The 23468-nt window shown below is 38.9% G+C and overlaps 1 protein-coding gene across 1 annotated transcript in view; it reads left to right on the forward strand.

Moving 5' to 3' along the window:
• Window positions 1-2272: 2272 nt before the first annotated feature.
• Window positions 2273-23468, forward strand: part of C8H11orf58 (chromosome 8 C11orf58 homolog) — a 29464-nt gene continuing 8268 nt past the window's right edge. The window contains exons 1-2 of the mRNA XM_032640566.1: window positions 2273-2495; window positions 7357-7440. Of these exons, the coding sequence (XP_032496457.1) occupies window positions 2433-2495; window positions 7357-7440 (147 nt within the window). The 5' untranslated portion in view covers window positions 2273-2432. The remainder of the gene's footprint in view (window positions 2496-7356; window positions 7441-23468) is intronic.

Raw genomic sequence — 23468 nt, forward strand, 5'->3', positions numbered from 1 at the left:
CAGCTCAGCGCTGCTTTGTGATCACCTAGAGGGGTGGGATAGGGAGGGTGGGAGGGAGGGAGACCCAAGAGGGAAGAGATATGGGAACATGTGTATATGTATAACTGATTCACTTTGTTATAAAGCAGAAACTAACACACCATTGTAAAGCAATTATACTCCAATAAAGATGTTAAAAAAAAATACAAGGAAGAAGAGTATTACCGAGTTTTTCTGCCACATATGCAGTTCTATTACACTGCATAATTTCATCCTTACCTATAGCCTTCTGTATATGAAACTGAATAAAATCTGATGAAACGATCCAGACTTTATTATCTCCTACGTTACTTCTTGGATTTTAATCTTGTTTTATGATAACTTGAAAATTTACCCGTCCAAGTGCCAACAATTCTGGTGAAGAAATAAAAGGCCACTAGCTCATTAAACTTTTCTGGACTTTCATCAATTAGTAAAGTTTGAACTATTTACCAACTACTAACCTTATTGATGGCCCTTTTTTATTTCAGAATTCTTTCAGAAGTCTACATTACCTATTCAGCCATCCTATTTGTTTATTGATAATAAAAGTAAGGATTCTAAATTATATATATTATAGTCTGTCCAACCCTTTGAGTATGAACTGTAGTCCATCCTAGAAAATTCTGTAACTTAACTGTATTTCATTGTAGTTATGATAATAGAAACTTGGTAGAATCATGGAGTTAGGCAAAACACTATAAATAATTTAATTCATAGTAAAGAGCAAGCAACCACTTCCCAAAAATACCTTTTCTCCTCAGGGGTTTACTCTTCTCCTCCTTAAGGTTTATTCTTACCACAGAACTAATTGATAAAGATACCCTTGCTTGGTTATAAAATATGACCCTACCTTAGATTTTTAAAAATATTACCCTAATTAGAATTGTTATTCCTTTGCTTCCAAAATAAAAGAGCAAAATTTGAATACATGACTGCATAAGTTAAAGAACTGTCTTCCACTAGTCACAGTTCTATAAAAGATTCAGTGATTATCTGAAATCTAGGAAAGTAATACTATTTCTGCACAGGCAGGCAAACTAGTGTAACTGCTGAGATCATAAGCTAATAGTTAAGCAGTTTCACAGGCTGCTCTCAGTACCAAAATGCACTCTTCATCTGTATTGTCTGTACAGACTGTACTTACTTTTGTTTTAGAACAAAATTAAAATTCTGAACAAGGTCAGAAAGCTTCAGAATAAGTAAGGAAAAAGGAGGTTCAGATTCAGGCCTAGTTAAATCTTCAGATACCTTGACACTCCATGAATTAAACTCAAGTATCCTAGTAATACCTATAGATTCAGTGCTTTCTTTCTGACAGTGGTCGGTGGGGAGAGGGGAGATGGGGGAAGGGCTGCTTAATGGGTATTGACAGTTCCTTTTGGGGTGATGAAAATGTCTTGGAACTAGTAAGAGGTGACGGTTGCACAGCACTGTTTATGTACTAAGTGCTACTTAACTGTACACTTTAAAATGATTAATTTTGTATAATGTGAATTTCACCTCAATTTTTTTTTAAAGTAAATATTTCTTAAAAAGAAAAGAAAAAGATACAGGGCTTTTTCGCAGAGATGGACTTCACTTTGCTAAGGCCCCCAAAGTACAAAGCCTACATACCAGCAGCGAGGTTGAAGAGGGTCACTCCCACTTCACATAAAGCCGCGTGGAAAGCTTACAGGATTCCCTCATATGAACCCTAGTTACAATAATGGCCAATTAAGTGGCATTTACCACCAATATGAACTCATTTCAGTGAGAATGAGAAAGCGGGAAAATGTTTGGCGGGAGTTTTTTAAAAGCTGCCCCACCGATTTAGAAATCACCTACGAGCAAGAGAACACCACGGGGGAAACGGTAGGAGCCATATTTTTTTCTGAACGGTTTTTGTCTTGCGGTGACTGTACTCGTGAGGATTCAATAAGCCTCAAACATTACCTTTAAACCTAGGTGCTTAACTATAACGAATGCATTTGTCAATGGGGCAGCGTCTCACAGGGAAATGCGAAAAGCCGGCCTAAGTCTCTTTCTGTAGCGACGAAGCTTGAGCCCAAGGATCACCGCCATATCCACCCGAGGAAAAGCTCCCTCCACCAGCCGAGGAAGACGCAGCTTCGGCGGGCACTCCCGCCACACAGCGCGAGCTGCGCCGCTGGGCTTCTTGGGATTTGTAGTTTTAGTCAACCCTCCGTCCCCTTTGTTCAGGCGGTATGTGGTGAACCAGAAAACTACAACTCCCAGAGCGCTCCGGGGTGGAGAGCGCACGCGGCGGTGACGACAGTGGCGGAGAAGACCCGGAGAGGCTCTGCGTTGTGGAGTGGCGCTCCTTGGGCTGGTGGCGGACTGCGGGGTGCTGGCGCCGCGGCTGAGGAGAACGGCGAGTGGGTTCGGCATTTCCCGTTGGGGTCTCCGCAACGATGAGTGCTGCCAGAGAGTCCCATCCGCACGGGGTGAAGCGTTCAGCCTCCCCAGACGACGATGTAAATAACAATGGCGGAGTGGTGGAGGGTTGAGGCCTACTAAAGGCTCGGGTAGGCCGGGAAGGGTGGATGAAGACGGAGGAAGCGTCTGAGGTGACCTGAAGGGGGAGGGCCGAGGGGGAGGACCGAGTAGAATGGGAAATATCCCTTTTGCTTAATTTGAGTTGGAATGTTTGAAGAGGCCCGCATGCTAAGAGCCGGAGGCCTGCGTAGGAAGGGGAATCGAGGAAGGAAATCCTGAATGGTTGAGAAGTGAAAGAGCTTAGTCAAGGGACCATGTTTGCCTGTTCGTGGGCTGATGCAGCTTCTTTATGGGGCCTTTCTATTCAGTAGAAACGGCAAGATCCTCCCTGTTTTAGGCTTAAAATGCTACTGTGATAAAGTCAAGATGTTCATGCAAATTTGGAAAGATTTTTCTGGCCGGGATTATTTTTGCAATGTACTGTTAAGAGTTAAACTTAACTGTACTATTAAGAGTAAACCAAGAAAATATTGAACGGAAAAATGGTACCAGGGGAATAATTTGGTTCTGGCGCACCGTGCTGAGGCCTAATACGTTGAGACGTAGAAGCCCGTTTCGATGTCAAGTACCTCTCTTCCCTCTCCTCCCTCCCCCTACAGTTGCCAGTTTAAATTGCAAAGCATTCATTCCTTAAAGTAAACCATTAAATATTTACTGCTGTGCCAGGTGTTGGGAATTCAAAGATGAATAACTGTGGTGTTTATCCTAGGCCTTTTGTGTTTGTACTAGCCCCTAGCGCGGTGTCATGGACGCTGCAGTAACCAGTAAACGTAAAACTGGGTCCTTCATACAATGGATAAATGCCATGGAAACGTTGATGGGGAAACTGGGCGGGGGGTGGGGGGCGATGGAGAGGTCATAGTTAAGAGTGAAGAAGGGAGGACATCTAGTATTCTTTAGGTTGTTTAAAGTGCTGTCAGTTTCTGAATGTGTAGAGTTTATTTTCTATAGTGCAGTTGAGTTCCTTTCATAATATTTTACTTTGCGAACTATAAAAAGCTCACTGAACACTGTTAGTGCATCAGTTGTAGCAAATGAGATGATGCTAAGACTCATCCCTCTTTGGGTAAGTGGTGGGGTTAGGTCCAGAATAGTAAGGCTCTTTACTGAAATTGATTTTAGCTGTGCAGAAAGATTAGTAATCAGTAAAGATTTGGGGACAAATAGTTATATAGTGAGATTTACTCATACCCGCTGTTCCTCCCTACAACTGGCTTTGAGATCTTTTCTTGTTAATGTGGTAGGCCAGTACCTACCAGGAATGTATCTAGGCTTTTGAGTAATCTGGGTGCCCTTCTAAAAACTATTACATTGTTTTCCTCCTGGTATTTAACTGTGACTTGATTGCTAGAATGTCAAGCACCTGTTTTGCTAGAATCAAAGAAATAATCTTTTAGTTTGACACAAAACTCTAGGTGATATTAGGTAATTTAACAAAGGTAAAGGGATTAAGTAATTAAATCTCTACAGCTTTTGATGGGATCAGTTTAAACTAGATGACCTTTAAGACCTTTTCCAATCCTATAAGCATTTTCTTTAAAAGAGGTGGTTACGGTTGCAATTCAAGATTAGGTCCTAGGACCTTCACACATTATCTGAAAAGGATTATGTTGCTAATTCTATATTTTAGTGCAATACAGTAGTAACTTGTCCCTTGACAGTGATTTTTTTTTTTTAGTCAGTTTCTTTAATATTAATTTTGTTTTTGTTGGTAATTGGGAGTTATCTTTAAGTGCTTGTGTTTTTAATCTTTTAAGCATAATATATATTTTTAGTAGATTTATTTTATTTATTGGCTACGTTGGGTCTTTGTTGCTGTGCGCGGGCTTTCTCTAGTTGTGGAGAGCGGGGTCTACTCTTCATTGCGGTGCAAGGGCTTCTCATTGCAGTGGCTTCTCTTGTTGCAGAGCACAGGCTCTAAGGGCACGGGCTTCAGTAGTTGTGGCTCACGAGCTCTAGAGCACAGGCTCAGTAGTTGTGGCGCACGGGCTTAGTTGCCCTACGGCATGTGGGATCTTCCCAGACCAGGGCTCGAACCCGAGTCCCCTGCATTGGCAAGCGGATTCTTAACCACTGCGCCACCAGGGAAACCCCAGAATATAATATATTTAAGTTTTTTAAATATATGTCTACGTTTAGAAAATAACCCAATTATAGTGCGTAGTTGGTCAGCAATTTCTAATAAACCTCTGCATGTAAAAGATAAAGTTTTCTTTGCCCACTGACCTCACACATTTAATGGGGGTAACAAATCATTGAATCCAGTTGTAGGAAAACACTGACAATAGTAGAAATAAATTCTAAGAGTTACTACAGTGTGTACTGAGGAGGAGGTAAATTGACTGCTGTTCTATAATAAGGGTATTAAGGATGAAGCCAACTTAAAAATGGTTTCATTGGTTTGATTGGAGGGCAGAATTGAAAGCTATCTTTCAGGAAGTAAGAGGAATGGGGAGGTTAATTTCAGTAACTGGTGGAGAATCTCTAAGAATGTATCAGGCACCCATGTGCTTTTTAGAATGCAGCACTTGAGCAAGGTACTTGCTACTCTATGCCAGGTCCAGGGAACAGTGATTTAGTGAGAATCAGAACTTAAGCTTCATTGGTACTTTGTTTTTTTGTTTTTTTGTTTTGTTTTAACTATATTGAGCCAGAAACAGTTAAGAACTAACTAGTCTATGAAAAAATATGAACTGTCAGATGGAAAGAAGTAGAGATTTGGAACTTAGGTAGCCAAAAGGAATAGCCATAAGTGGGTGTCCAGTATGGTACAAATACTTCAACTCTCATATGCCCCGGAGGGAGGGTCATCATTGTTTGATATATGTATTATTCTATTAGTCTTTTATGAATAATATTCAAAAGAATAAAAGGATAGTAAGAACAACTTTATTAGAAATTTTGATATGAACTGAACCATAGCAAACCTAGTTTTCTTGATTTTTCACTATATATATACCCAAAATGTTTAGCATTTTCTGAATATAGCTAACAGCTTATCAGTTGTCATGTGTGAAACTGAAACATATAATTTCAGATTTCAAATCTGTTTCTAATAGATTTTAGCTTTATTTTAGTTCTTGGATTTGCATCATCAAAATATGATACTTGAAGAATTTTTTTGAAGTGTTTTCATTGCTCATAGTTTTGTGTCAAACGGGGTTTGTCTTTGCTCTATAATTGCAAAACATTTTCATTTTTAGATTATAAACTCAATTAGAATGATCAATCCAATGAATGTTTTTCATTTCTATATTCCTTCTAGTCACCTGCCCTCGGTACTTGTCCACTTACAAACCATATCAAGTAAATTTTGGTGTACAAATATCATAAAAGATGATATTAAATAGTCACATACCTCTTTAGAAAAACAGGATGGTCCAGGCTGTTGTAGCAATATTGCAAAATATTGCAAGATGAAGTTCTTCCTATTGAATGGCTTTCTAGATGAAAGTACCATATATTTTTGTTATTTTGTCTCTCATTGACTCCTGGTTGGAGAAATGTTATCTAGTATTTCATCATCCAAAAACTCATTTAATTGCAGTTAAGTTTGCTATTATCATTAGTTTAGACACTACCTGTCATTTTGCATTCACCTTGTTATTCGTCTAATAATTGTGAAATGCCTTCTGTCAGTTTTCAGTTTTTTACTCGGTTGTCATGAGTAGAAATTAAAATTTTCAACTGGGTCCAAAGAGCTAGAAGCATACAACAGAGGGGTGATGTCTTCTTGAAAGATGATGCAGCACTTTGGACAACATGATGAGGAAACTTTTCTACCACTTTTCTATCTTATTATTTTAGTCATTTTTAGCATATTTGGGAATGATTAATGAATTATAATGAAATAATTCTTAAATTTGTTTCAATATGTAGGGAAAAATATCGCTAGGATTCCATAATATATATTAGATTTATAAAAGGGTTCAATAGACCCATTTGATAATTACAAGATAGAATGAGTTCTATTCTTTTTTTAAAAAAAATTAGTAAATTTTCTCTTTGTTCTCTGGAAGACCTTTAAGTAAGAATAAAAGTCCTAACAGGTACTTCCCTGGTGGCACAGTGGTTAAGACTTTGCACTCCCAATGCCCGGGGCCTGGGTTTAATCCCTGGTCAGGGAACTAGATCCCACATGCATGCCACAACTAAGAGGTCGCATGCAGTAGCTAAGGAGGCAGCCTGCCACAACTAAGACTGGGCCCAACCAAATAAATATTAAAAAAAAAAAAGTCCTCACACATCAGTCCTTACAAATAAGGAAAGTGTTCAAAAAAGAAACTAAAATTGGGTCCAGTTGACTCTGATATTGTACTGTTCTTTAGAATATCAATATAGCCAGAGTTTTAAGTTCAGTTAACAGCTGTAGCAGCCTCCTGGGTTCAAAGTATTAGGTACCCTAGGGCCCTGCAAGGCTCTAAGGCAGTAGGTCTCAAAGTGTGGTACCCTACATCAGCAGCATCAGCATCTCTTAGGAATTTGTTAGAAGTGAAATAAATCTTCAAGTCCCACCCCAGATCTACTAAGTTTGAAACTCTTGAGGTGTAGCCCAGCAGTTTGTGTTTTAACCAGCCCTCCAGGTAATTCTTATAGTATAAACTTTTGAAAACCAGATCTCTGGCTGCAAAAGAACTAAAGGACTTTCCCTTAAAGTAACAGAAAAGGAGTATATTCTAATTCGAATATTATGCATATGCTTAACTTCCTAAGCAAGAGTGAGTCCATTTTATAGTGAAAACTGACAGGGGGAAAAAGCTTGGGATTTACTGGTAGACTCTAAATTTTTAAATATTTATTACTATGCAAAAAAGATTAATTGGCTAATTTCTTTTCCAGCTTGGATCTAGCAATTGGGAGGCAGCAGACTTAGGTAATGAAGAAAGAAAACAAAAGTTCTTGAGACTTATGGGTGCAGGAAAGGTAAGCATCAGACAGAATACATTTTTACCTTTTCTGTGAAGATAATGCCCTTTTTTATGTATGTTAAGTGAGAAGGAATGAATACACTTGGATCCCATTTTACTGTTCTGCATGACTACTTTAGGCTTTCGGAAATATAGCTGACCTCACTGAGCTGCTTCTAGGATGCTCAGTGCCACTGGCTGGTAATGTTTAGAGACTGCATAGAGAAAAAATTTGGTTAGAGGAGACTCCCGTGGAAGAAAGAAAACGTGAAAGTTCATGATTTGCCATCTGTTAGCCTGATAATTTGATACAAGGTACTTCTGGGCAGACCATTTGGTAGGTCTTTCATATTTTATAGTTCCTTCCAGCCCTTGAAGTAGTAGCCAAGGGAATAGCCTTTGTCAAAAACTTAATTTTAAAAATGTTCAGTATATTTTGAAATAATTTTCAGTTCGATTAACGTAATAGAAGATATAAAATATAGGTGCCAGGAGACACCACGTGTTGGAAAAAACTCTTGTTCCTAGCAATTAATTTTTACATGCAAATACAGTGATCTCTAAATACTGATTTTTTTTTGTAAGCAAGTACATTTATTTTCCTAACACTGTCCCAGTAATCTTTCTGCAAACCTGATGTGGAAGAAAAAGGAAAACTTTTTTCTCTTTTAAGCTCTTTAGAAATAAGTTCTGCCCTTTGTTTTTTATTTGTATGGGAATGCATTTTACCAACAGCTGTTGACTACTACATGCCAGGCACTGTACTAGGTCCTGGGTGGGGGGGTCACGTAGATCAGTAACATAAGTTTGGAGCTATCATGTGCTGGAGGAAACCAGATAATAACAATATAGAATTATAATTGCTATGGAAGAGCTATGCACATAATGCTGTGGAATCAACAGGCAAGGGAAGCTCACTCTGGCTTAGCAGCACAAGAAAGCTTCCCAGAAATAGAATTGATCTGAATCTGAGGGGATTAAGAGTTAGCCAGACTAGAACAGTGGATTTGGGCATAGGGAGAGATCATGTAAGATGTTAAGCCCTATACAAAGGAAGCATTTGTATAATATCACATTAATCCAGATTTCCCAATAATTTGTGATTTGTCATAGAAAGTAGTCTGAAGTTTCTCTTGGTTCATGCAAATAAAAGATTTTGCTAAGGATATATAAAGTAATAGTTTAAGGGTATGCTCAACCTAGTAGGATCACATTTAAGTACCTAGGAAGAAACACCGTAACATAAAATGTATGAAATTTAGCTACCAAGAGTCAATTATATCTCAATAAAACAGGGCAGGGGTGGGTGGAGAACAAATTGAACAATTAAAAAAAAAATTTGGCTGCCGATCAGTGGGCATAGCATACGTTAAATTCTTTGCTAACAAGTGCAAAGATCATAGCTTTGATCTTTTACGTAGGCTGTTTAGATTTATACTATTTTGTGGCCCCAAAGTACATTCCTAATCCTAGCCACTGAGTATTTTATTGGTCACAGGGAGAACCAGCTGAGAAATTATGATAGACCAGTATAATACTATCATCTTAGAATAACTTGATGCCATTATGTATATTCAAATCTTGTTATGAGGTGTCTTCTGCAATAAAGGAACAAACTACTGAATTATTGATTTGCTTTTGTGCTAATAACATGTAAGGCAATAAACATTAATGCTTGAACCTTTTCAGGAGTATCATCTTTGGGTATGGAGAATGTGTCATGATTTCACAATAGGGTGATTTGTTATTTACTATATACACAGACAATTGGTTAAGATTGCTTTGCAAAGTCAAATTTAATCTCACTTTCACTCAGTTTTAGTGAACAATTTCCCTTTTTTTCAGTTGGTTTTTTTTTTCTTAATTGAGGTATAACTGATTTACAATGTTGTATTAGTTTCAGGTATACAGCAAAGTGATTCAGTTATGCGTATATATAGATAGACAGATTGATATTCTTTTTCAGATTCTTTTCCATTATAGTTTATTATAAGATCTTGAATATAGTTTCCTGTGCTATATAGTAGGACCTTGTTGTTTATCTATTATATATATATAGTAGTTTGTCTCTGTTAACCCAAAATTCCAAATTTATCCCTCCCACCTCCTTTCCCCTTTGGTAACCATAAGTTTGTTTTCTATGTAAGTCTGTTTCTGTTTTGTAAATAAGTTCATTTGTATCATAATTTTTAGATTTCACATATAAGTGATATCATAATATTTGTGTCTCTCTGTCTGACTTCACTTAGTATGATACTCTCTGGGTCCATCCATGTTGCTGCAAATGGCATTATTTCATTCCTTTTTATGGCTAAGTAGTATTTCATTGTGTGTGTGTGTACCACTTCTTCTTTATCCATTCACCTGTTGATGGACATTTAGGTTGCTTCCATGTCTTGGCTGTTGTAAATGCTGCTGCTATGAACATTGGGATGCATATATCTTTTTGAGTTAGTTTTCTCTAGATATATGACCAGAAGTGGGATTGCTGGATCATGTGGTAACACTTAGTCTTTTAAGGAACATCCATACTGTTTTCCATAGTGGTTGCACCAATTTACATTCACACCAACAGCATCAGAGGGATCCTTTTTCTCCACACCCCCCTCCATTATTTATTATTTGTAGACTTTTTGATGATGACCATTCTGATCAGTGTGAGGTGATACCTCCTTGTAGTTTTGATTTGCATTTCTCTAGTAATTAGTGATGTTGAGCATTGTTTCATGTGTCTGTTGGCCATCTGTTTGTCTTCTTTGGAGAAATGTCTCTTTAGGTCTTCTGCTCGTATGTTGATTGGGTTGGGTTGTTTTTGTTTGTTTTGTTTTGGGTATTGAGCTATATGAACTATTTGTATATTTTGGAAATTAATGCCTTGTTGGTTGCATCATTTGCAAATATTTTCTCTCATTCCATAGGTTGTCTTTTCATTTTGCTTATGGTTTCTTTTGCTCTGCAAACGCTTTTAAGTTCAATTAGGTTCCATTTGTTTATTTTTGTTTTATTTCCATTACTCTAGGAGACGAATCCAAAAAAATAATGCTGTGATTTGTGTCAAAGAGTGTTTGGCCTGTGTTTTCCTCTAGGAGTTTTGTGGTATATGGTCTTACATTTATGTCTTTAATGCATTTTGAGTTTATATTTGTATATGGTGTTAGAGAATGTCCTAATTTCATTCTTATGCATGTAGTTGTCCAGTTTTCCAAGCACCACTTCTTGAAATTAGTGGTCTTTTCTCCATTGTGTATTCTTGCCTCTTTCATCATAGATTAATTGACCATAAGTGCATGCGATTATTTCTGGGCTTTCTATCCCGTTCCATTGATTTCTGTCTGTTTTTGTGCCAGTACCATAGTTTTGATTACTGTAGCTTTGTAGTACAGTCTGAAGTCAGTGTGATTCCTCCAGCTCTGTTCTTAAAATTGTTTTGGCTATTTGGGGCCATACAAATTTTAAAATTATTTGTTCTAGTTCTGTGAAAAATGACATTGGTGATTTGATAGGGATTGCATTGAATCTGTAGATGGCCTTGGGAAGTGTAGTCGCTTTAACAATACGGAGTCTTCCACTTCAAGAACACAGTATATCTTTCCATCTGTTTGTGTCATCTTCAGTTTCTTCTATTAGCATCTTATAGTTTTCACAGTACAGTTCTTTGGCCACCTTAAGTAGGTTTATTCCTAGGTATTTTATTCTTTCTGATGTGATGGTAAATGGGATTGTTTCTTTAATTTCTCTTTCTCATATTTCATTGTTACTGTATAGAAATACAACCAATTTCTGTATATTAATTTTTTATCCTGCAACTTTACTGAATTCATTGATGAGCTCTGGTAGTTTTCTGGTGGCATCTGTAGGATTTTCTATGTATAGTGTTATGTCATCTGCAAACAGTGACAGTTTTACTTCTTCCTTTCCAATTTGGATTTCTTTTATTTCTTTTTCTTGTCTGATTGCTGTGCCTAGGATTTCCAGTACTATGCTGAATAAAAGTGGCAAGAGTGGGCAGCCTTGTCTTGTTTCTGATCTTAGAGGGAATGGTTTCAGCTTTTCACCATTAAGTATGATGTTAGCTGTGGGTTTGTCATATATGTATGCCTTTATTATGTTGTGGGTTTGTCATGTATGTATGCCTTTATTATGTTGAGGTAGGTTCCCTCTGTGCCCACTTTCTGGAGAGTTTTTATCATAAGTGGATGTTGAATTTCATCAAAAGCTTTTTCTGCATTTATTGAGATTGTCAACTGAAAAAGTGCACAACCTAGAAGTTGAGAATTATGTTTTATTTGGCGGATTTTCTGAGGACTTAAGCCTAGAAGATAGCCTCTCAGATTGCTCTGAGGGACTGCTCCAAAGAGGTAAGGGAGGAACCAGGATGTATAGGAGTTTTGCAATTAAAAACCGGATTAAAAAAAAAAAAAAAACCGGATAGTTGGAACATCAAAAGATTACTGTTAATTAAAGAAACTGTTAAGGGAAACCAGACATGTCAAGTTAATGAATTTAACACTTTTCTACATCTAGGAAGATGTAAGACTGGACTCAATGAAATCATTCATTTGATTTGCACCTTAACTATCTAGGGCCAGTATCCTTGTTTTCTCCATTCTGAACCCCCACAGGGTGCACGGTTGGGAGTAGCTGCAGTGGCTGCTGGTTTGATGGCTGCAACATCCTTTGTTTATTGATAGGGCAGCATTTTTCATTCACAGTGCTTCCCCTTGATCATAAATTCAACCAACATTTGGGAAGCATTTCATGACCAATTTTGTCCCACAGTGTTAGGAAGGCTCATTCCTAGATCAGGCAAAGATTCTGTTGATAGGCCACTCAGATTTTTGGATTAGGACCTGTTAATAATCTAAAATTCTCTGGATCACCTATCTTGCTAGTCTGCTATGACCTAGAAAATGTTTTCTCTTGTTGCTTCTTTCCATACGAGAGTTGCACTGTTACAGTTATCCTGTGTAGAGTTTTTTATATACATATATATATATATATATATATATTTGTGTGTGTTTGTGTATGATCAACTGTTTCAAGACCTTTAGCCATCATTAATTATTTTGGAGACCTGGTTACACATTGGGTAAGAGACAATCTTATAAACTAGACAGGATAATTAATATAGTCAGTAACATTAATAAGGTCATAGTACAGCAGAGAGAGACACAGAGCATAAACAATTCAGGAACAAAGAGAACAAATTAAAACAATGATTAATAGATAACTAATAAGAACCTGCTGTATAAAAAAATAAATAAAATTCAAAGAGAAAACAGTGATTAGTATAACTAGTTGTAATCTGGTCACAGTAAACCATCAAGTCCATAGGAGAGCCAGGTGGAGAAGCCAAATATGGAAGGATTAGGTAGAGAGGAAAAAATATGTTTTATTTTTGTTTATAAAAGAATACTTGATCAACTTGTAGGTCATAGCATAATAGAGGAAAAGTTTTTCTGAAAAACAAAGAGGAAAAGCCAATATATTTCCCCAAAAAGTCATAAAGTTATAAATCATATTTATAAATTCATTCAGTCCCATGTAATTCCTGTTGATTTGGATGAAGTAGTCAGGTTTTACATTAGAGTTTTGTCATTTCTTACCCAGTTCAGTGGTATGATCTAAAAGTTATCAGAAACTTATACTTGTTAAAAAGTCCTTTTTATGGATCATCTTGAAGATCTTCCTTTTATAAAAGCATCAGAATAAAACAATGACTATAAATGACAGGACTTAAAATGCCATGGTTAAAGATCTGATTACAATGCAGTTGACAAGGAAGTTGGATATTTTGATAATAACTAGAATTATGATTGATAACATTATACCAGGATATCTCAGATTTTAGTAATTTCATATAAATTTTGGAATATCTGTATTAATGACATTTATACATACAATATAACATAAGGTTCATCACTAGTTACTTGGCAGTGCTTTGCAAGTATTGGTTGGCCAAAAAGTTCGTTTGGTTTTTCCATAGGTTGTCTCTAGTAGCACTTAGTTGTCTTTAACTTCATTCGAAACAATTTTGTTAGATTGTATTGTGACAGTTGTCATATCAGTGTGCATTTTAAAAAAACTTTATCAAAACTGGTGAATTTTTGTGTAGCCATTTTAATATTGAAGAGGAAAAAAAAGCAACAGTTTCAGCATATTATGCTTTATTATTTCAAGAAAGGTAGAAACACAACTAAAACGCAAAAAAAGATTTGTGCAGTGTATGGAGAAGGTACTGTGATAAAGTACCTTTGACTGATTGAATGTGTCAAAAGTGGTTTGCAAAGTTTTGTGCTGGAGATTTCTCGCCGTACGATGCTCCGTGGTCAGGTAGACCATTTGAAGTTGACAGCAATCAAATCAAGACATTAATTGAGAACAGTCAATGTTACACCACATGGAAGATAGCCTACATAGTCAGAACATCCAAATCAAGCACTGAAAATCATTTCCACCAGTTTGGTTATGTTCATCGCTTTGATGTTTGGGTTCCTCATAAGTGAAAAAAACCTTCTTGACCGTATTTCCACATGCGATTCTCTACTAAAACCTAACAAAAATGTTCCGTTTTTAAAACAAATTGTGATGGGTAATGAAAAGTGTATACTGTAGAATAATGTGAAATGGAAGAGATCATGGGGCAAGCGAAATGAACCACCATCAATCACACCAAAGGCCGGGCTTCATCCAAAGAAGGTGATGTTGTATATATGGTGGGATTGGAAGGGAGTCCTCTATTATGAGCTCCTTCCAGAAAACCAAATGATTAATTCCAAAAAGTACTTCTCCCAGTTAGACCAGCTGAAAGCAGCACTCGACGAAAAGCATCTGGAATTAGTCAACAGAAAATGCATAATCTTCCATCAGGATAACACAAGACTGTGTGTTTCTTTGATGACCAGGCAAAAACTGTTACAGCTTGGCTGGGACATTCTGATTCATCTGCCATATTCACCAGACATGGCATCTTTGGATTTCCATTTATTTCGGTCTTTACAAAATTCTCTTAATGGAAAGAATTTCAATTCCCTGGAATACTGTAAAAGGCAGCTGGAACAGTTCTTTGCTCAAAAAGATAAAATTTTTAGGAAGATGGAATTATGAAGTTGCCTGAAAAATGGCAGAAGGTAGTGGAACAAAACAGTGAATACGTTCAGTAAAGTTCTTGGTGGGACTTCCCTGGTGGTCCAGTGGCTAAGACTCCACACTCCCAATTCAGGGGACCCAGGTTCGATCCCTGGTCAGGGAACTAGATCCCACATGCCGCAACTAAGAGTTCACATGTTGCAACTAAAGATCCCATATGCCACAACTAAAAATCCTGTGTGCTACAACTAAGACCCAACACGGCCAAATAAATATTTGTGTGTTTATTTTTGGCTGCATTGGATCTTCGTTGCTGCACGCAGGCTTTCTCTAGTTGCGGTGAGGGGGGCCACTCTTTGTTGCAGTGCACAGGCTTCTCATTGTGGTAGCTTCTCTTTTTGTGGAGCATGGGCTCTAGGTGCACAGGCTTCAGTAGTTGTTGCTCGTGGGCTCTAGAGTGCAGGCTCAGTAGTTGTGGTGCACAGGCTTAGTTGCTCCGCGGCATGTGGGATCTTCCCGGACCAGGGCTCGAACCCGTGTCCCCTGCATTGGCAGGTGGACTCTTAACCACTGTGCCACCAGGGAAGTCCCTAAATATTTTTTTAAAAATAAATAAAGTTCTTGGTGAAAATGAAAAATGTGGTGTCTTTTGTTTTTACTTTAAAACAGAATGAACTTTTTGGCCAACTGATTAATTTATCATACCAGATAAGCTAATTAGTTTGACATTACTCTCTGAGGTGTCTTGGTTCCTTTGAAGCATCCCAGAGTTAGCTGGAGGTCAAAAGAACTTTAGAATTTGATATTTGGGGAGTTTGTCAAAAATATCAACACTTGGTCAAATAGGATCATATGTCACTGTGAAATAATACTTAACCACAGTGACAAAAGATTTCAAAAGCAAATATAGATCACTTAAAGACAGAGAAACTCACACAATCCATTGTCAGAAGCAGTGTTCTAAGAAACCTTTGTTCTTTAAACAGAGGAACCAAATCCAATCGTGTACCAGTCTACTTTTAATAACAAAATCCATTTACGTAATTAAATTCAACCTGAGTTTAGTCAATCCTGACCGTGTACAAAATTCTTTTCTCAGGGTTCCTTTTCCACAATCCTTCTATCACTTTCTATATCCGTATTATTTTGTCTCTTACTTTTCTCATCTAGAAACAACTAGCTCTAGGACAAAATTATTTTCTTTTCCCTTAACAAAATGCAGATCCATTCCTCATACCTTCTTTGTTCACAACACACTTATTTTTCTAGCATACTGAACTGTTTTTCTGTATTATTTCTAGTAGCTTTAATTTCATATTTAAATTAGAATTCTCAACCCTTAAAAACTTCGATTTCTAGTGAATACTAAGAAGTAAGCAATTATGAACTGTCTTTTACATTAGCATTCTGTAGATTGGTGAACATAAATACCAATTTTTATAAAGTTTCTTCTCAATTCTGCCAACTTTTACACATTTGACGTTAGTTTCTCTTAGGACCCAATCAACAAGTCTTGGTATTACAAGGAGTCCTAGAAGCTTTCCTTTTATTCTCTGACCATTTAATCTATTTTGTATAAAAGGCTCTGGGGTGCCCAGTGAGGGGTTGAGCCAACTGACTCAGGCCCTTTGGTCAACTTGATTAATTGGCCTAATTGTTGCCCCAAGTAATTATTGGTCAGGTACCTCAGTGTAATTTTCTTCCACCATTTAAATATATATATTTTAAACAGGGGTAAAGAGAGCGGACTTGCTTGGGGTCCTTTAATGTTGGGTACCAGTACAGTGGGGGGGGGGTTCCATTTGGCCCATTGAACCTTAGGTAATGTTGTATCAAGATGTTTGTTTTAATCCCATTAACATTCATTTTATTTATCCCATTTTAAAGTAATCATCTTAAGATTTCTTTATCCATTTGGGATAAGTTCCATTAAAAAGTTTACCTTGTGGGGGCTTCCCTGGTGGCGCAGTGGTTGAGAGTCCGCCTGCCGATGCAGGGGACACGGGTTCGTGCCCCGGTCTGGGAGGATCCCACATGCCGCGGAGCGGCTGGGCCCGTGAGCCATGGCCGCTGAGCCTGCGCGTCCGGAGCCTGTCCTCCGCAACGGGAGAGGCCACAACAGTGAGAGGCCCGCGTAACGCATAAAAAAAAAAAAAAAAAAAGTTTACCTTGTGGGGAAAGAGTCTCTAGACTTTCCCTTTAGTTTTTTCTCTTATTTTTCTGTTAACCTAATTAATGTTTTTATTAGCATCTGTAAGAGGGAAAGCAGAAACCACAATAAGGTTTCCCAAACCAGTTTTTTTGGTTTGTTTTAAACTAAGCGAGTTCTTAGGTAAACCATTATATATTTTTTTCCCACCTTTAATTTTTTTTTCCCCATAGATATCAATAAAACACCTGTTGATAATGAGAGTTCTCTAAAAATTTACCAATTTAGAAGTTTCTCCAATTTAAAGGATCTGTCGTCTGGCCATTAATGAGATATATGTTAATAGTGACTTAAACCAATAGGATGCAAGAGGCTTCCCCACAGGAGAGTGTGAAGGATGCGACCTAAACAGATCCAGAAAGTTTACTCCCAAAAATAGTCTAAGAAAGTAAAGGCCCTCACTAAACAGGCTGACGCAATGAAGGTTAAGATGGCAAAAATTAAGACAAAAGCCTGCTCAGGGGGCTTCCGTGGTGGCGCAGTGATTGAGAGTCCGCCTGCTGATGCAGGGGACACGGGTTCGTGCCCCGGTCTGGGAAGATCCCACATGCCGCGGGGCGGCTGGGCCCGTGAGCCATGGCCGCTGGGCCTGCGCATCTGGAGCCTGTGCTCTGCGGCGGGAGAGGCCGCAGCGGTGAGGGGCCCGCGTACCATAAAAAAAAAAAAAAAAAAGCCTGCTCAGAATCTCAGTCTATTCGATTGGCTGCTAAATGTACACCATATGTGTACCTTTTGGATGACAGAGACCAAGTACTCAAAACACACACATACACTCGCACACGCCTGAAGATCAGATAAAACATTTACATCTCAAAGACACAGGAGGAGGAATGCAACTTCCCCCTAGAAGGGCTTTTGTTTTTTTAACATCAGAATTCTGAAAATATGTTTTTATCAAGCCAACTTTTTCTAACATAGCTGCGTATACAATAAAAGAGCTCCATTTAGTCATTTTCAGAGCAAGATTTCCTTTATTTACTTGCAGGTATGAGCTCTGTACATACATGAATCTGGCTAGAGTGCTAGTTGGAGGTTGGCTTTCTGACGCCCCTCATTTCTCTGAGAGAATCTGTTTCCCATTTGAACTTGAATTTCTCAGGCATAAAATTTTATTAGTGCACTTTTATCCTGACACATTCTTGTCAAGATAGCCAATTTGAGGAAAATGTCAGGTAAACCTCTTACCTAACCAACCGTTCAGCTGAGACTGCTCAGTATCTTTCAAACTGAGGAAATCCTGGTGTCTTTCAGTTGAGTTACTCTAGTATCTTTCAGGTAGGGGGCACTTTCTCCCAGTGTCTTTCAACTGGGCTCCCCTAGTATTTTTCAACTAGCAGGGGCCACTCCCCAATATCTTTTAACTGCGGAGCCAGTACCTGTTAGCGACCGCCAAATAAAACTCAGGATCATCAGCCAGTAATTGGGAGATCCAAGAACCAGGAGGGACTCACCCAAATTCATCTGGACTCTGCGGAGCCGGATGGGCACAACAGGCCTCTGCTGGTACCAAGGCCCCAGTTCCTTGTAGAGTTCAGGCAAAGCAGAGACGTCTGCTCTGAGTCCCTTCCTGGTCACCAAAACTGTCAACTGAAAAAAATACACAGCCTAAAAGTGGAGAATTATGTTTTATTTGGCGGATTTCCTGAGGACTTAAGTCAGCCTCTCATATTGCTCTGAGGGACTGCTCCAAAGAGGTAAGGGAGGAGCCAGGATATACGCATTTTGCATCAAAAACTAGGTAGTTGAAACATCAAAGGATTACTGTTAATTAAAGAAACTTAATTATGGAAATCCAAACATGTCAAGTTAATGAATTTAACACTTTTCCACGTGTGGGAAGTTTCAAGAGTCTGGACTCATTGAAATCATTCCTTTGATATACACCTTAACTATCTAGGGCCAGTTTCATGCTTTTCACCATCCTGAATCCCCTCAGGGTGCACAGTTGGGGGTGGCTGCTGGTTTGATGGCCACAATATCCTTCATTTACTGATACAGCAGGCCACAGCATCTTGTGAATACAAAATGATCATTTGGTTTTTATTATTCAGTTTGTTAAAGTGGTGTATCACACATTGATTTGCAGATATTGAAAAATCCATGCATCCCTGGGATAAGTCCCACTTGATCATGGTGTATGATCTTTTTAATGTTTTGTTGGATTCAGTTTGCTAGTGTTTTGTTGAGGATTTGTGTGTCTATGTTCATCAGTGATATTGGCCTGTAATTTTCTTTTTGTGTGTTATCTTTGTCTGGTTTTGGTATCAGGGTGATGGTGGCTTCATAAAATGAGTTTGGGAGTGTTCCTTCCTCTGCAGGAGGTTTTAGAAGGGTAGGTGTTAACTCATCTCTAAATGCTTGATGGAATTCCACTGTGAAGCCATCTGGTCCTGGACTTTTGTCCGTTGGAAGTTTTTAAATCACCGTTTCAACTTCAATACTTGTTATTAGTCCCTTCATATTTTCTGTTTCCTCTTGGTTCAGTCTTGGGAGATGGTACCTTTCTAAGAATTTGTCCATTTTTCCTAGGTTGTCCATTTTACTGGTGTATAAATTGGTTGTAGTAGTAGTCTCTTGTGATCTTTTGTATTTCTGTGATGTCAGTTGTAACTTCTCCTTTTTCATTTTTAATATTGATTTGAGCCCTTTTTTTCTTGATGAGTCTGGCTAAAGGTTTATCAATTTTGTTTATTTTTTCAAAGGATCAGCTTTTAGTTTCATTGATCTTTTCTATTATTTTCTTATTTCTGCTCTGATCTTTATGATTTCTTTCCCTCTGTTAACTTTGGGCCTTATTTGTTCTTCTATCTCTAGTTGCTTTAGGTGTAAGTTAGGCTGTTTGAGATTTATCTTCTTTCCTGAGGTAAGCTTGTATTGCTATTAACTTTCCTCTTATAACTGCTTTTGTTTTCTGTTTTTTCTCATTTTGTTTACTTATATATTTTTTATTGAAATATAGTTCAGTTACAATGTGGTGTTACTTTCTGGCATACAGCAAAGTGATACTTTGCTGTACTATATATATATTCTTTTTCATATTATTTTCCATTATAGTTTACTACAAGATATTGAATATAGTTCCTGTACTATACACTAGGACTTTGTTGTTTATTTTATTTTTTATTTTAATTTAATGTTTATATTATATTAGAGTAAGGTTGATTTACAGTGTTGTGTTAGTTTCAGGTGTACAGCAAACTGATTCAGTTATAGATATACATATATCCATTCTTTTTCAGGTTCTTTTCCCATATAGGTTATTACAGCATATTGAGTAGAGTTCCCTGTGCTATACAGTAGGTCCTCGTTGATTATCTATTTTATATATAGTAGCATGTATATGTTAATCTGAAATTCCTAATTTATCCCTCCCCTCCCACCTTTCCCCTTTGGTAACCATATGTTTGTTTTCAAAGTCTGAGAGTCTGTTTCTGTTTTGTAAATAAGTTCATTTGTATCATTTTTTTAGATTCCACATATAAGTGATAGCATATGATGTTTGTCTTTTTCTGTCTGACTTCATTTAGTATGATAATTTCTAGGTCTATCCATGTTGCTGCAACTGACATTATTCTTTTTTATGGCTGAGTAATACTCCATTGTATATGTGTACCACACCACAGTATCATATGAGATTTCTCTTTCTCTGTCTGACTTACTTCACTCAATATGACAGTCTCTAGGTCCATCCATATTGCTAAAAAGGGCATTAGGGCTTCCTTGGTGGTGCAGTGGTTGAGAATCTGCCTGCCGATGCAGGGGACACGGGTTCGTGCCCCGGTCTGGGATGATCCCACATGCTGTGGAGCGGCTGTGCCCGTGAGCCATGGCCGCTGAGCCTGTGCGTCCGGAGCCTGTGCTTGGCAATGGGAGAGGCCACAACAGTGAGAGGCCCACGTACCACAAAAAAAAAAAAAAAAAGGCATTAATTCCTTCTTTTTAATGGCTGAGTAATACTCCATTGTTTACATGTACCACATCTTCTTTATCCATTCCTCTGTCATGGGCATTAGGTTGCTTCCCTGTCTTGGCTGTTGTAAACGGTGGTGCAATGAACATTGGGGTGCATGTATCCTTTCGGACCATGTTTTTCTCTGGATATATGCCCAGGAGTGGGATTGCAGGGTCATATGGTAGCTCTATTTTTAGTTTTTAAAGGAACCTCCATACTGTTCTCCATAGTGGCTGTACCAGTTTACATTCCCACCAACAGCATAGAAGGGTTCCCTTCTCTTCACACCCTCTCCAGCATTTATTGTTTGTGGATTTTTTTTTTTTTTTTTTTTTTTGCGGTATGTGGGCCTCTCACTGTTATGGCCTCTCCTGTTGCAGAGCACAGGCTCTGGACGTGCAGGCTCAACGGCCATGGCTCACGGGCCTAGCCGCTCCGTGGCATGTGGGATCTTCCCGGACCAGGACACGAACCCGTGTCCCCTGCATCAACAGGCGGACTCGCAACCACTGCGCCACCAGGGAAGCCCTGTTTGTGGATTTTTTGATGATAGCTGTTTTGACTGGTGTGAGGTGATCCCTCACTGTAGTTTTGATTTGCATTTCTCTAATAATTAGCAATGTTAAACATCTTTTCATGTTGGCCATCTGTATGTCTTCTTAGGAGAAATGTCTGTTTAGGTTTTGTATTGCTGTATTCTTTTAGTTTTCACTTGTCTGGGAAATTCTTTATCTCTCTTTCTATTCTAAATGATAATCTTGCTGCATAGAGTATGCTAGGTTGCAGGTTTTTCCCTTTTAGGACTTTGAATATGTCTTGCCACTCCCTTCTGTCCTGCAGTGTTTCTATAGAGAAGTCAGCTGATAGACTTATGAGGGTTTCCTTGTAAGTAACTTTCTCTCTTGCTGCCATTAGAATCCTCACTTCAACTTTTGCCATTTTAATTATAATATGTCATGGTGTAGCTTTGCTTTGGGTTCATCTTGTTTCCGACTCTGTTTTTCTTGTACCTGGATATCTGTTTCCTTTTGGTTTGGGAAGTTTTCAGCCATAATTTCTTCAAATGCATTTTCAATCCCCTTTTTTCTTTCTTCTCCTTCTGGAATCCTATTATGTGTAGATTGACTTGCTCTATTTTATCCCATAAGTCTCGTATATTGCTTTCATTTTTTTTTCACTTGTCTTTTTGTCTGCCGTTCTGATTGGGTGATTTCCATTATTCTGTCTTCCAGATCACTTATTTGTTCTTCTGCATTATTTAGTTCGCTATTTATTGCCTTTAGCTCAAGTTTTGTCTTGGCAGATGAGTTTTCTAATATTAATTGGCTCCTCTTTATAGTTCTAGTTTCTTGTAACAGTGATCTGCGTTTCTTCTGATAGTCTTTGTTAATTCCTTTAGTATTTTTATTACCTTCTGTTTGGACTCGGGGTCTAGTAGACTGGAGAGGTGTTTCATCGTTTGTACTTCCAGGGGATTTCTCTTGTTCTTTTAGTTGGGAGCAGTTCCTGTGTTTCTTCATTTTACTTGTTTCTCTGACTCTATGACTTTAGGAGAAACAGTTATCTACTGTGGTCTTAAAGGGCTGTTTTTATGTGGGAATGCCCCTGTATAGCCTGGATGAGTCTAATATTTTTGGTACAAAGGCTGTTTTTAGTATGGATGACTGCCACGTCTTTCCTCAATGTGTGCTTGCCCTTTTCCCCTTGATAAGGGGGTGTGATTGGTGTTGTGGTGACCAGAGCCTGCACTGGATGTTGAACAGGGGCCTCCACTTTGCCCTGTAGCTGTCACAGCCCTGCCAGGGGCAGGGTCTGCTCCCCAGGTGTTGGAGTAAAAGCACTCGGATCCGTTGCTAAACTGCAATGTGAGGTAGATGGGACTAGAGTGCTCCCACTGGGAGAGGAGCCACTGGGTATTCTTCCCAGGAGCTGTCCACTGGAAAGTATGCTCTGTGGTGTCTCCTGTCATCTGTCATGAGTACTCACAAAGTACACTGTTGTTGGCACTGCTCTTGGCCCCGCTTCAGCTGTGGGAATGCAGTCAGTTGGCCCAGATGCCCCTCAGGCGCAGTTATCAGAAAGCAACCAGTGCAGATCTGCCAAAGTCAGGCACCATGACCCACCATAGTCGGACACCTGGACCCACCTTGGGAGCTGTGGAATTAGCCCTGGACCCGCCCTAGTCACAGAAGCACCAATAATCTGCTTGGATGTCCCCCAGGTGCTGAGCTTACAAAGGCACCAGAGGCATAAATCTGCCAAAGTCTCAAAGGTGCTGGCTGGACACAGCTCATATTTCAGCCCCACCTCTGTGTGTAGGCAACCATCAGGGCTTGTCTACTAGCAGAGCTCATAGAGTCAAGAGTTGTGCCCACTGTGAGCACAAAGAGAATGAGGCTGCTGTGGTGGGGTCCTGACCCTCCCTTCATGAGCACATTACCAGTGGGGCTTCTATGGTGGACCCAGGCATTATCCTGCTCACACCTTGTGGCCTGGGCCATACTCCAGTACATTTTGGCTGTCTCCGCGCAGTCAACCCCAGTCCTCTCCCCAGGTCTGTCCCCTAAAGCCTGAGTTTTAGCACCCAGCCCCCTCGCACCAGCAGACACACATCTCAGGCTGGGGAGTAAGTAGAGCGAGGTGGCCAGGACCATCAGTGCTGGTCTCTCTTTGTTCTGCCTTCCTAAAGCCTGTTGCTGCACTCCTCTGAGCCAGTGAAGCTCACTTTCTGTCCTGGCTGATTTTTCCCAGCTGGTGAAGGGGGTTCCTGAGGTTAGAGAACCTTTCCTCTTAC

This window comes from Phocoena sinus, chromosome 8, assembly GCF_008692025.1.
Source record: "Phocoena sinus isolate mPhoSin1 chromosome 8, mPhoSin1.pri, whole genome shotgun sequence".
Lineage (NCBI taxonomy): Eukaryota > Metazoa > Chordata > Mammalia > Artiodactyla > Phocoenidae > Phocoena > Phocoena sinus.